The 14,172-nt window shown below is 37.0% G+C and overlaps 1 protein-coding gene across 1 annotated transcript in view; it reads right to left on the bottom strand.

The window, feature by feature from the left end:
- DNAH14 (dynein axonemal heavy chain 14) overlaps positions 1-14,172 on the bottom strand; it is an 862,921-nt gene that overhangs the window by 659,807 nt on the left and 188,942 nt on the right. Inside the window, 1 exon segment of the mRNA XM_053607548.1 lies at positions 2,260-2,381. Within this exon segment, the coding sequence (XP_053463523.1) occupies positions 2,260-2,381 (122 nt within the window).

The following is a 14,172-nucleotide window of genomic DNA, read 5'->3' as shown; positions in this document are numbered from 1 at the left end:
AATTGGTCTGGGTGAGTATTTTATGAGGAGAACCCCCCGGGCAATTGAAGCAGCCTCAAAAATACATTACTGGGACTTGATCAAACTCAAAAGCTTCTGCACAGCCAAGAACCCAGTAAGTAAAGCAAACAAACAGCCCTCAGAATGGGAGAAGATATTTGCAGGGTATATCTCTGACAAAGGTTTAATAACAAGAATCCATAGAGAACTCAAATGCATCAGCAAGAAAAAAACAAGGGATCCCATCGCAGGCTGGGCAAGGGATTTGAAGAGAAACTTCTCTGAAGAAGACAGGCGCGTGGTCTTCAGACATATGAAAAAATGCTCATCATCTTTAATCATCAGAGAAATGCAAATCAAAACTACTTTGAGATATCATCTAACTCCAGTGAGACTAGCCTATATCGAAAATTCTCAAGACCAGAGATGTTGGCGCGGATGTGGAGAAAAGGGAACACTTCTGCACTGCTGGTGGGAATGCAAATTAATACATTCCTTTTGGAAAGATATATGGAGAACACTCAGAGATCTAAAAATAGATCTGCCATTCAATCCTGTAATTCCTCTGCTGGGCATATACCCAGAAGACCAAAAATCACAACATAACAAAGATATTTGTACGAGAAAGTTTATTGCAGCCCAATTCATAATTGCTAAGTCATGGAAAAAGCCCAAGTGCCCATTGATCCACGAATGAATTAATAAATTGTGGTATATGTACACCATAGAATATTATGCAGCCTTAAAGAATGATGGAGACTTTACCTCTTTCATGTTTACATGGATGGAGCTGAAACATATTCTTCTTAGTAAAGTATCTGAAGAATGGAAGAAAAAGTACCCAATGTACTCAGCCCTACTATGAAACTAATTTGGGGCTCTCACATGAAAGCTATAACCCAGTTACAACCTAACAATAGGGGGAAGTGGGAAAGGGAGGGGAGGGAGGGGGTGGTGGGTAGAGGGAGGGGGATCGGTGGGATCATACCTGTGGTGCATCTTACAGGGATATTTGCGAAACTTGTTAAATGTAGAATGTAAATGTTTTGGCACAGTAACTGAGATAATGCCAGGAAGGTTATGTTAACCATTGTGATGAAAATGTGTCAAATGGTCTATGAAGCGAGTGTATGATGCCCCATGATCATATCAATATATACAGTTATGATTTAATAAAATAAATAAATAAATAAATAAATAAATAAAAAAGAAAACAGTATGGATATTTCTTAAAAAACTATAAAAAGAACTATTATTAAATCCTTTATCCTATTACTGGGTATTTGCCCAAGGAAAATCTCCATTATAAAAAAAGGATACCTGCACAAGTATGCAAAGATTTAGAATCAACTTAGTGTCCATCCATAGGTGATTTGATAAAGAAAATGTGATAGGCTGGGTGTGCTGGCTCACACCTTTAATCCTAGCACTCGGGGAAGCTTAGGCAAGGCTGAGACAGGTAGATTGCTTGAGCTGAGGAGTTTGAGATCAGCCTGAGCAAAACAAGACTCTGTTTTTACTAAAAACACAAAAAACAGCTAGGTGTTGTGGTGGGTGCCTATAGTCTCAGCTACTTGGGAGGCTGAGGCAAGAAAATTACTTGAGCCCATAAGTTTAAGGTTGCTGTGATCTATGGCTGCAAGTCATTCTATCCTGGGGCAACAGAATGAGAATGAGGGATGAGAAAATACTTAATGGGTGGAATGTACTCTATTTGGGTGATAGCTACACTAAAAGCCCAGACTTTGCTAGAACACAATATATCCATGTAACAAAACTGCACTTGTACCCCCTAAATGTGTGAAAACAAACAAAAAGAAAATGTGATATATATATATATATATAATGACTATGATTCAGCCATAAAAATAATGAAATTATAATCATTTTGAAAGGCTTATTTCTTGATTAGTGACATAAAAATATAAATAATTGGGAAAGAAGAGTCAGATACATAATTTTAATCCTGAATCCACAATATTATGTATATATTTCATTCTGTAATATTAGTGTGGTTTGTGGTTTTGATATGAATAATAAACAAATTTTTAGCAGCATTTATAAATTAATGAGAATTTTATTCTGTGGACCAGATAGAAGAATAGAGATCCTGGGAAACTGTTAAAAATAAATAAGTAAAAATAATAATTTTGCACATTATACTATCATAACTATTAAAGAAATTTTTTCTTAAAGATGACAGAAAATATATTACCAACCATGCATTTTTAACTATATGAGTATATTTTAAACAGTTACCTTTGTATTTCCAAAGAATAAAAGATTGGTTCAAGATAAAGCCAATTTCTTTGACATTTCATCCATTCTTCAAGGGTGTAAGAGAAGAGAGCCAAGTTTTGATCCCATTCTGTCACAAGATCCTACAAGGATTAAAAACTCACAGACATATGAAATCTAAATATATGAAATTATTCTATAAGAGTCACATAACAGAAACTGAAGTCAAAGGTGATTCATTGACATGCAGAAAATAATTAATAGAAAGTCATATAAAAGAATACAGCACTAATATATTTAGTTTGGGGAAAGATTTAAGATTTCCTGTTCACTCAATTTTCTGTTTTATTTATTATGCAATATAGGATGCCATTGCACATGAACTTTATGTACATAAACATTTTTGTATATAAATACTTTTGTAAATGATTTAAATAGCTGACACATATATGTAAATTAACATGAATGTTTCCAATTCAACACATTTCCTACTTCCTATTGCAGAAGAAACATAACCAAAAATTTGTTTGGTATGCATAGTAGTTCAGTTCTTTCTTCAAGCATTTTTTGCACATACGTACATGTACATGTAATATCTTTAATAGTTTATTACTAGTGGATAGGAGAAAATATTTTCAAACTATCCATCTAACAAGTGACTAATATCCAGAATACACAGTAAGTCAAACAACTAACTCAACAGTAAAATAATAACCAAAAACCCCAACAAACTCCTCCCCAAACCACCTGCAGCAACAAAAAATCACCCCAAACAACAAAAACCAAAACAAATAATCCCATTAAAAAGTGAGTAAAGGAAAGCGGACGGGCAAGATGGCCGACTGGAAACAGCTTCCAAAAGAGGCTCCTATCTAAAAGGAAAGATAACGTCCAGAAACAGCCCAATTATGCTGAAGACTGGGAGCCCAGCTGAGAGAGAAATGTTAACTGCAGGTCACATCTGCGGAGATAAGCTGCAAATCCAAGAAACCAACCTTCAGGTACAAAATTCATCTGAAAGAAAAAGTGTTCATCCCTCCCCCAAGAAACCTGTGTTTTTTTTGTTTTTCTGTCTCCTTTCTTTTTTTTTTCTCTTTATTTGCTCCTGTGGGTTTTCTACAGACAAGTGGTGAACTGTGGACCTCTTGTCTCACCCTATGGGTGAGTGCTGTGGGAGGTGGGGACTACTTCCCCAGAGGGACCCTGCTGTGACTCTGAAGACTCTCTTGCTAGTCAGAAAAACTGAACTAAAGTCTTCCCTGCCATTCTGAACTCCCAGCACACTCTTTCCCCCTTACCTAATGAACCAGAAGCCTAAGCCCTGCTGAGACTGAGGGAGGAGGTCCTAGATCAGTGCCCCCTCTCCATGTCTTCTGGATCAAGTGCCCCCAGCAGAGACTCCGGGGGCCACACCGAGCCTCTCCCCACCCTCTGCCAGGCAACCTTGCCTGTTCAGCCACCCATTCCTGCCTAAGCCAGGGACTCCGTCGGCTACCATGTGACTCTGCACCCCACACCCACAGGGCCTCCACATGCCCACCTCAGCCAGGGATTTCACCCATAATTGCATGGCCCCACACCAGATACTCCCAGAACCGTGTGCACCATCCCCTGCCCTGTTGCCGGATCTGAGTGTGCCACACTATGGAGCTGCTGCCACAGCCAGAACTCCCTGCTGAGGCAGTCCCAGAGGAGCTACACAGGGTCACTCCCCACAAAGGTTCAGCACAATAGAGTGATCCCTCTGGGGTCTAATCTTGGAGAGACACCTCCCCAACTCTGAGGATGGCCAGAGGTAGTGGTGAAAAACAATAATGGGGCAAAATCAACAGAAAAACTCCGGCAATATGAATAATCAGAGTAGATCAACTCCCCCAAGGAACAACAAAGCAGACACAGCACAAGCTCCCATGCATAAACAAATGGCTGAGATGTCAGAAATCAAATTCAGAATCTGGATAACAAATAAGACTGAATTAGAATTTCAAGCAGCAAGCCAAAAGATATCTCAAGAATTCAACTAATTCAAAGGCAAAATGACCAAAGATTTTGACACATTGAGACAAGAAGTTACAGCCCTCAAAGCTCTGAGAAATACAGTAGAATCTCTCAGTAACAGAATGGAGCAAGCAAAAGAAAGGATTTCTGACATTGAAGACAAAGCTTCCAAATGCTCACAGACTTTCAAACAGGAAGAGAAATGGAGGGCAGAAACTGTTTACTCTCTCAGAGAGCTCTGGGATAATTCAAAGAAAACCAATATTTGCTTTATAGGGATCCCCAAAAGTTACGAAGTGGCTTCACAAGGCACAGAGACTCTTCTTCATGAGATTATGAAAGAGAACTTTCTGGACATGCCAAGAGATTCTGAAATTCAAATAGCAGACAGTTTCAGAACTCCAGCACGACTCAACCTGAATAAGACATCCCCCAGACACATCATAATCAATTTCACTAATGTTAATATGAAGGAGAAAATTCTGAAAGCAGCCAGATGTGAGAAAACCATAACCTACAAGGGGAAGAATTTAGAATGACTGCATATCTCTCTGCTGAAACCTTTCAAGCTAGAAGAGGATGGTCATCGACTTTTAATCTGTTAAAATAAAATAACTTTCAACCCAGGATCCTATATCCAGCTAAACTGACTATCATTTATAATGGAGAAATTAAATACTTTCATGACATTCACATGTTGAAGAAATTTGCCATAACTAAACCAGGTCTCCAGGATATTCTCAGACCTATTCTCCATAATGACCAGTATAATCCTCCACCACAAAAGTAAACTCACCCAGAAACTTTTGATCAAATTCCAACTTCCACAGTCACAAAAGGATTAAAAATATCCACTGGACTTTAAAAAGGCTTATCAATATTCTCAATTAATGTGAGTGGTTTAAATTGCCTCTAAAGAGGCACAGGTTGGCTGACTGGATACAAAAACTCAGGCCAGATATCTGCTGCATACAAGAATCTCATCTTACCTTAAAAGATAAATATAGACTCAAAGTGAAGGGATGGTCATCTATATTCCAGGCAAATGGAAAGCAGAAAAAAGAAGGTGTTGCAATCCTATTCACAGGTACAATAGGCTTTAAACCAACCAAAATAATTAAGGATAAAGATGGACACTTCATATTTGTTAAAGGTAATAATACTAATTATGATGAGATTTCAATTATAATATTTATGCACCCAACCAGAATGCGCTTCAATTTATAAGAGAAACTCCAACAGACATGAGCAACTTGATTTCCTCCAGCTCCATAATAGTCAGAGATTTTAACACTCCTTTGGCAGTGTTGTATAGATCCTCCAAGAAGAAGCTGAGCAAAGAAATTTTATATATAAACCTTACCATCCAATATTTGGATTTAGCAGACATCTACAGAACATTTCATCCCAACAAAACTGAATACACATTCTTCTCATCAGCCCACGGAACATACTCTAAAATTGATCAAATCTTAGGTCACAAGTCTAAGCTCACCAAATTAAAAAAAAACAGAAATTATTCCTTGCATCATCTCAGACCATCATGGAATAAATGTTGAACTCAATAACAACAGGAGTCTGCATACTCATACAAAAACATGAAAGCTAAATAACCTTATGCTGAAGGACAGATGGGTCTTAGAAGAGATTAAGAAGGAAATTAACAAATTTTTGGAATGAGAAGACAATGAAGACACGAATTACCAGAACCTCTGTGATACTGCAAAGGCAGTCATAACAGGGAAATTTATAGCACTCTAAGCCTTCCTCAAGAAAACAGAAAGAGAGGAAGTTAACAACTTAGGGACATCTGAAGCAACTGGTGAAGGAAGAAGATTCCAACCCCAAAACTTGCAGAAGAAAAGAAATAACCAAAATTAGAGCTGAATTAAATGAAATTGAAAACAAAAGAATTATACAACAAGATCAATAAATCAAAAAGTTGGTTTTTTGAAAAGGTCAATAATATAGATAAACCTTTTCCTAAGCTAACCAGGAAAAAAAGAGTAAAATCTCTAATTTCATTAATCAGAAATGGTAAAAACGAAATAACAACAGACACTTCAGAAAATCAAAAAATCCTTAACAAATATTACAAGAAATTTTACTCTTAGAAATATGAAAATCTGAAGGAAATTGACCAATACTTGGAAGCACGCCACCTACCAAGACTTAGCCAGAACGAAGTGGAAATGTTGAACAGGCCTATATCAAGTTCTGAAATAGCATCAACTATACAACATCTCCCCAAAAAGAAAAGCCTGGGACCAGATAGCTTCACATCAGAGTTCTACCAAACCATTAAAGAAGAACTAGTGCCTAAATTACTAAACCTCTTCCAAAATATAGAAAAAGAAAAAATACTCTCCAACACATTTTATGAAGCAAACATCACCTTGATCCCTAAACCAGGGAACAACTCAACAAGAAAAGAAAATTATAGACTAATATCACCCCTGAATATAGATGCAAAAATATTCAATGAGATCCTAAAAAACAGAATCCAACAACACATCAAAAAATTATATAGCATGACTAAGTGGGATTTATCCCAGGGTCTCAAGGCTGGTTCAATATACGTAAATCTATAAATGTAAGTCAGCACATAAACAAACTAAAAAATAAAGGTCGTATGATTCTCTCAATTGGTGCAGAAAAAGCTTTTGATAACATCCAGCATCACTTCGTAATCAGAACACTTAAGAAAATTGGTATAGTAGGGACATTACTTAAACTAATAGAGGCCATCTACAGCAAACCCACAGCCAATATTGTATTTAATGGAGTTAAATTGAAATCATTTCTACTTATATCAGGAACCAGGCAAGGTTGCCTATTGTCTCCATTGCTCTTTATCATTGTAATGGAAGTTTTAGCCATTGCAATTAGGGAAGAAAAGGTGATCAAGGGTATCCACATAGGGTCAGAAGAGATCAAACTTTCACTCTTCACAGATGATATGATTGTATATCTGGAAAACACCAGGGATTCCACTACAAAACATTTAGAAGTGATCAAAGGATACAGCAGTGTCTCAGGCTACAAAAGCAACACCCATAAATCTGTAGCCTTTATATATACCAACAATTGCCAAGCTGAAAAATAGTCAAGGACTTTATTCCTTTCACAGTACTGCCAAAGAAGATGAAATATTTGGAAGTTTACCTAACAAAGTACATGAAAGATCTCTATAAAGAGAGCTATGAAACTCTAAGGAAAGAAATAGCTGAAGATGTTAACAAACAGAAAAACATACCATGCTCATGGCTGGGAAGAATCAACATTGTTAAAATGTCTATACCACCCATAGCAATATATAATTTTAATGCAATTCCTGTTAAAGCTCCATTGTCATATTTTAAAGATCTCGAGAAAATGATACTTCGTTTAATATGGAATCAGAAAAAAGACTCGAATAGCGAAAACATTACTCGGAAATAAAAACAAGCAGGAGGAATCACGCTATCAGACCTGAGACTGTACTATAAATTGATATTGATCAAAACAACATGGTACTGGCATAAAAATAGAGAAGTAGATGTCTGGAACAGAATAGATAACCAAGAGATGAATCCAGGTATTTACCATTATTTGATCTTTGACAAACCATTTAAAAACATTCAGTGGGGAAAAGATTCACTATTTAACAAATGGTGCTGCGTGAACTGGCTGGCAACCTGTAGAAGACTTAAACTAGACCCTCACCTTTCACCATTAACTAAGATAGACCTCTCACTGGATTAATGATTTAAACTTAGGTCATGAAACTATAAAAATACTAGAAGAAAATGCAGGGAAAGCTCTTGAAGGAATTGGCCTGAGTAAATATTTATGAGGAGGACCGCATGGGCAATTGAAGCAGCATCAAAAATACACTACAGGACCTGATGAAACTAAAAAGCTTCTGCACAGCCAAGAACAAAGTAAGTAAAGCAAGCAAACAGCCTTCAGAATGGGAGAAGACATTTGCATGATATGTCTTCGACATAGGTTAAATAAAAAGCATCCACGGAGAACTCAAACATATTAGCAAGAAAAGAACAAGTGATCCCATCTCAGGCTGGGCAAGGGACTTGAAGAGAATCTTCTCTGAAGAAGACAGGTGCATGGCCTACAGACGTATGAAAAAATGCTCATCATCCTTAATCATCAGAGGAATGCAAATCAAAACTACTGTGAGATACCATCTAACTCCAGTAAGATTAGCCCACATCACAAAATCCCAAAACCAGAGATGTTGGCATGGATGTGGAGACAAGGGTACACTTCCACATTGCTGGTGGGAATGCAAACTAATATCTTTCTTTTGGAAAGATGTATGGAGAACACTTAGAGATCTAAAAATAGACCTGCAATTCGATCCTATAATTCCTCTACTAGGTATATATTCAGAAGACCAAAAATCACATTATAACAAAGATATTTGTATCACAATGTACAAATTATGCAGTCAAATTCATAATTGCTAAGTATTGGAAAATTCCCAAGTGCCCATCAACTCATGAATGGATTAATAAATTTTGGTATATGTACACCATGGAATGTTATGCAGCCTTAAAGAAAGATGGAGACTATACCTTTTTCATGTTTACATGGGTGGAGGTGGAAAATATTCTTCTTAGGAAAGTATCTTAAGAATGGAAGATAAAGCACACAACGTACTCAGCCTTAATATGTAACTAATTAATAGCTTTCATATGAAAGCTATTGGTGGGACACATCTTAGAAGGTTACAGGTGAAACTTACTAAATATAGAATATAAATGTCTGAACACAATAACTAAGAAAATGCCATGAAGGCTATGTTAACCAGCTCGATGAAAATATTTCAAACTGTATATAAAACCAGCCCATTGTACCTCAGGATTGCATTATTGTACACAGCTATGATTTAATAAAAAAAAAAAAAAGACAGACACTAGATCTGCACATTATACCACTTACAAAAGTTGATTCAACATGGATAAAAGATTTAAATACAAAGCATACAATAATAACAGTCCTAGATGAAAGTGTAGGAAAGAAACCTGCGGATATTAGACTGGGGAAATATTTTATGGGGAAGACTTCAGTTGACTTAACTAAATTGAAAAGCTTTTTCACAGTTAAGGATTTATCTTTTTATTATCTTTCTCCTTTCTTTCTTTACTCCACTTTCCTTTCTCTCCTCTATTAGATACAATGGTATTTTTAATTTCCTTTATCTATTCTTATTTTATTGTTATTTCTTTTTTTTTTTTTGCCGACAGCTGGGGGAGGGGTCACAGCTATGGTCTGGCAGGTAGGCTACAACAGTTGTCTTGCTCAAGAGGGCTAAGAGACCTTTCTATCTCTGGCCCACGGATGATAGTATTGGGAAGACCACATTGCAGAATTTTTCTATTTTGTTTGCATTCTTTTTTTTTTTTATTAAATCATAACTGTATACATTGATATGATCATGGGGCATCATACACTCGCTTCATAAACAATTTGACACATTTTTATCACAGTGATTAACATAGACTTTCTGGCATTATCTCAGTTACTGTGCCAAAACATTTACATTCTACATTTACCAAGTTTCGCAAATACCCCTGTAAGATGCACCACAGGTGTGATCCCACCGATCCCTCTCCCTCTACCCACTCCCGCCCTTCCCACTTCCCCCTATTGTTAAGTTGTAGCTGGGTTATAGCTTTCCTGTGAGAGTCCCAAATTAGTTTCATAGTGGGGCTGTGTACATTGGGTACCTTTTCTTCCATTCTTGGGATACTTTACTAAGAAGATGTTTCAGCTCCATCCATGTAAACATGAAAGAGGTAAAGTCTCCATCTTTCTTTAAGGCTGCATAGTATTCCATGGTATACATATACCACAATTTATTAATCCATTCGTGGATCGATGGGTACTTGGGCTTTTTCCATGACTTAGCCTCGTTCTCAGAAATTCCTATAATCCTTATGTTGCTTTTTTTCGAATTATCTGAGAGTTCTCTGAGTGAGTGATCCGTTTTTGCTCTCCATTTCTCTTCCTCTTTGAGAGATTGGGAGCGTTCGAAGACTTTATCTTCAATGTCAGAAATCCTTTCTTCTGCTTGCTCCATTCTGTTGCTGAGGGATTCTACTGTATTTTTCATATCTTTGAGGGCTGTAAGTTCTTGCTTCAGTGTGTCTAAGTCTTTGGTGGTTTTGTCTTTAAATTCGTTAAATTCTTGAGACAATTTTTGAATTTCTCCTCAAATTCCTAATTCCATTTTATTAATCTTGTCTGCAATCCAAATTCTGAATTCGATTTCTGACATCTCAGCCAGTTGTTTATGAATGGGATCTTCAATCACCTCTGCCGTATCTTTTCTTGGGGGGGTTGATCTATTCTGGTTATTCACGTTACCAGAGTTTTTCTTCAAAGGTTTTCTCTGCACTCTCCTCTAGTATTTTTATGGTTTCATGTCTTAAGTTTAAATCTTTGATCCAGTGAGAGTCTATCTTAGTTAATGGTGAAAGGTGTGGGTCCAGTTTCAGTCTTCTACAGGTTGTCAGCCAGTTCACCCAGGTTAACCATTTGTTAAATAGGGAATCTTTTCCCCACTGAAGGTTTTTAATTGGCTTGTCAAAGATTAAATAATGGTAAGTATCTGGATTCATCTCTTGGTTCTCTATTCTGTTCCAGACATCTACTTCTCTGTTTTTGTGCCAATACCATGCTGTTTTGATCACTATCGATTTGTAGTATAGTCTGAGGTCTGGTAGCGTAATTCCTCCTACTTTGTTTTTATTTCTGAGTAATGTCTTGGCTATTCAAGGTTTTCTCTGATTCTATATAAAGAGAGGTATTATTTTTTCAAGATCTTTAAAGTATGACAGTGGAGCTTTAATAGGGATTGCATTAAAATTGTACATTGCGGGGCGGCGCCTGTGGCTCAGTCGGTAGGGTGCCAGCCCCATATACCGAGGGTGGCGGGTTCAAACCTGGCCCCGGCTGAACTGCAACCAAAAAATAGCTGGGCATTGTGGCGGGCGCCTGTAGGCCCAGCTGCTTGGGAGGCTGAGGCAAGAGAATCGCTTAAGCCCAGGAGTTGGAGGTTGCTGTGAGCTGTATGATGCCATGGCACTCTACCAAGGGCCATAAAGTGAAATTCTGTCTCTACAAAAAAAAAAAAAAAATGTATTTAAAAAAAAATACTGCTTTGGGTAGTATGGACATTTTAACAATGTTGATTCTTCCCAGCCATGAGCATGGTATGTTTTTCCATTTGTTAATATTTTCAGCTATTTCTTTTCTTAGAGTTTCATAGCTCTCTTTATAGAGATCTTTCACGTCCTTTGTTAGATAAATTCTCAAATATTTCATCTTCTTTGGCACTACTGTGAATGGGATAGAGTCCTTAACTGTTTTTTCAACTTGACTACTGTTGGTATATATAAAGGCTACTGATTTATGAATGTTAATTTTGTAACCTGAGATGCTGCTGTATTCCTTGATTACTTCTAAGAGTTTTGTAGTAGAGTCCCTAGTGTTTTCCAGATATACTATCATATCATCTGTGAAGAGCAAAAGTTTGATCTCTTCTGACCCCATATGGATACCCTTGATCGCCTTTACAATCCCTTATTTCAATGGGCAAGAGAGATGAATAGAACCTTCTCCAAAGAAGACAGATGAATGGCTAACGAACAAGAAAAAATGCTCATCGGTCCTAATTATCAGAGAAATGCAAAGCAAAACTATCCTGAGATATCTCCTAACCCTACTGAGAATGGTCCATATCACAAAGACTCAAAATTGCAAATTCTGGTGTTGTAGTGGAGAGAAAGGAACACTTTTTCACTGCTGGTGAGACTGCAAACTAATACAATACTTTTGGAAGAAAGTATGGAGAATCTTCAAAGACCTCCCATTTGATCCTGCAGTCACATTACTGGGCATATTCCCAGAAGGAAAAAAAAAATTTATCATAAGAACATTTGCACCAGACTGTTTATTGCAGCTCAATATACAATTGCCAAATTGTGGAAACAACCTAAATGCCCACCAATCCAGGAACTATTCAGCCACTAAAAAGGATGGTGACTTTACATCTTTTGCATTAATTTGGACGAAGTTAATATACATTCTTCTTCTTTTTTATTATTAAATCATAGCCGTGTACATTAATGCAATCATGGGGCACCATATGCTGGTTTTATATGCCATGTGACATATTTTCATCACATTGGTTAACAGCCTTCCTGGCATTTTCTTAGTTATTGTTTTAAGACATTTATATTTTACATTTAGTAAGTTTCACATGTACCGTTGTAATATGCACTGTAGGTGTGATCCCACCGATCACCCTCCCTCTGCCCATCGTTCCCCCTCCCCTTCCCTCTCTCTCTCCTCCTTCCCCATATTCTTAGGTTATAATTGGGTTATAGCTTTCATATGAAAGCCATAAATTAGTTTCATAGTAGGGCTGAGTACATTGGATACTTTTTCTTCCATTCTTGAGATACTTTACTAAGAAGAATATGTTCCAGCTCCATCCATGTAAACACGAAAGAGGTAAAGCCTCCATCTTTCTTTAAGGCTGCATAGTATTCCATGGTGTACATATACCACAATTTATTAATCCATTCGTGGATCGATGGGCACTTGGGCTTTTTCCATGACTTAGCAATTATGAATTGGGCTGTAATAAACTTTCTGGTACAAATATCTTTGTTATAATGTGATTTTTGGTCTTCTGGGTATATACCTAGTAGAGGAATTATAGGATTGAACACCAGGTCTATTTTTAGATCTCTAAGTGTTCTCCAAACATCTTTCCAAAAGGAACACATTAATTTTCATTCCAAACAGTTGTGTAAAAGTGTTCCCTTTTCTCCACATCCATGCTAACATCTCTGGTCTTGGGATTTTGTGATATGGGCTAATCTTACTGGAGTTAGATGATATCTCAAAGTAGTTTTGATTTGCATTTCTGTGATGATTAAGGATGATGAGCATTTTTTTCATATGTCTGTAGGCTGTGCACCTGTCTTCTTCAGAGAAATTTGTCTTCAAGTCCGTTGCCCAGCCTGAGATGGGATCACTTGTTCTTGATTCTCTGTGTATTCTAGTTATTAAACCTTTGTAGGAGTCATAACCTGCAAATATCTTCTCCCATTCTGAGGGATGTCTGCTTGCTTTATTTACTGTGTTCTTGGCTGTGCAGAAGCTTTTTAGTTGATCAGGTCCCAGTAGTGTATTTTTGAAGCTGCTTCAATTGCCCAGGGGGTCCTCCTCATAAAATATTTGCCCAGACCGTATTCTTCAAGAGTTTCCCTGAACTTCCTTCTACTATGTTTATACTTTCGTGTCTTAAGTTTAAATTTTTAATCCAGTGAGAGTCTATCTTAGTTAATTGTGAAAGGTGTGGGTCCAGTTTCAGGCTTCTACAGGTCACCAGACAGTTCACCCAGCAGCATTTGTTAAATAGGGAATCTTTTCCCGCACTGAATGTTTTTAATTGCCTTGTCAAAGATCAAATAATGCTAAGTAGCTGGGTTCATCTCTTGGTTCTCTATTCTGTTCCAGATATCTATCTCTCTGTTGTTGTGCCAGTACCATGCTGTTTTGATCACTATCGATTTATAGTACAGCCTGAGGTCTGGTAGCATGATTCCTCCTGCTTTGTTTTTATTTCTGAGTAATGTCTTGGCTATTTGAGGTTTTTTTCTGATTCCATATAAAGAGAGGTATTATTTTTTCAAGATCTTTAAAGTATGATATTGGAGCATTAAAAGGGATTGGATTAAAATTGTACATTGCTTTGGGTAGTATAGACATTTTAACAATGTTGATTCTTCCCAGCCATGAGCATGATATGTTTTTCCATTTGTTAATATTTTCAGCTATTTCTTTTCTTAGAGTTTCATAGTTCTCTTTATAGAGATCTTTCATGTTCTTTTTTTAGATATACTCCCAAATATTTCA

Source organism: Nycticebus coucang, chromosome 10, assembly GCF_027406575.1.
Source record: "Nycticebus coucang isolate mNycCou1 chromosome 10, mNycCou1.pri, whole genome shotgun sequence".
NCBI lineage: Eukaryota > Metazoa > Chordata > Mammalia > Primates > Lorisidae > Nycticebus > Nycticebus coucang.
This window is presented reverse-complemented; position numbering and strand designations above follow the sequence as displayed.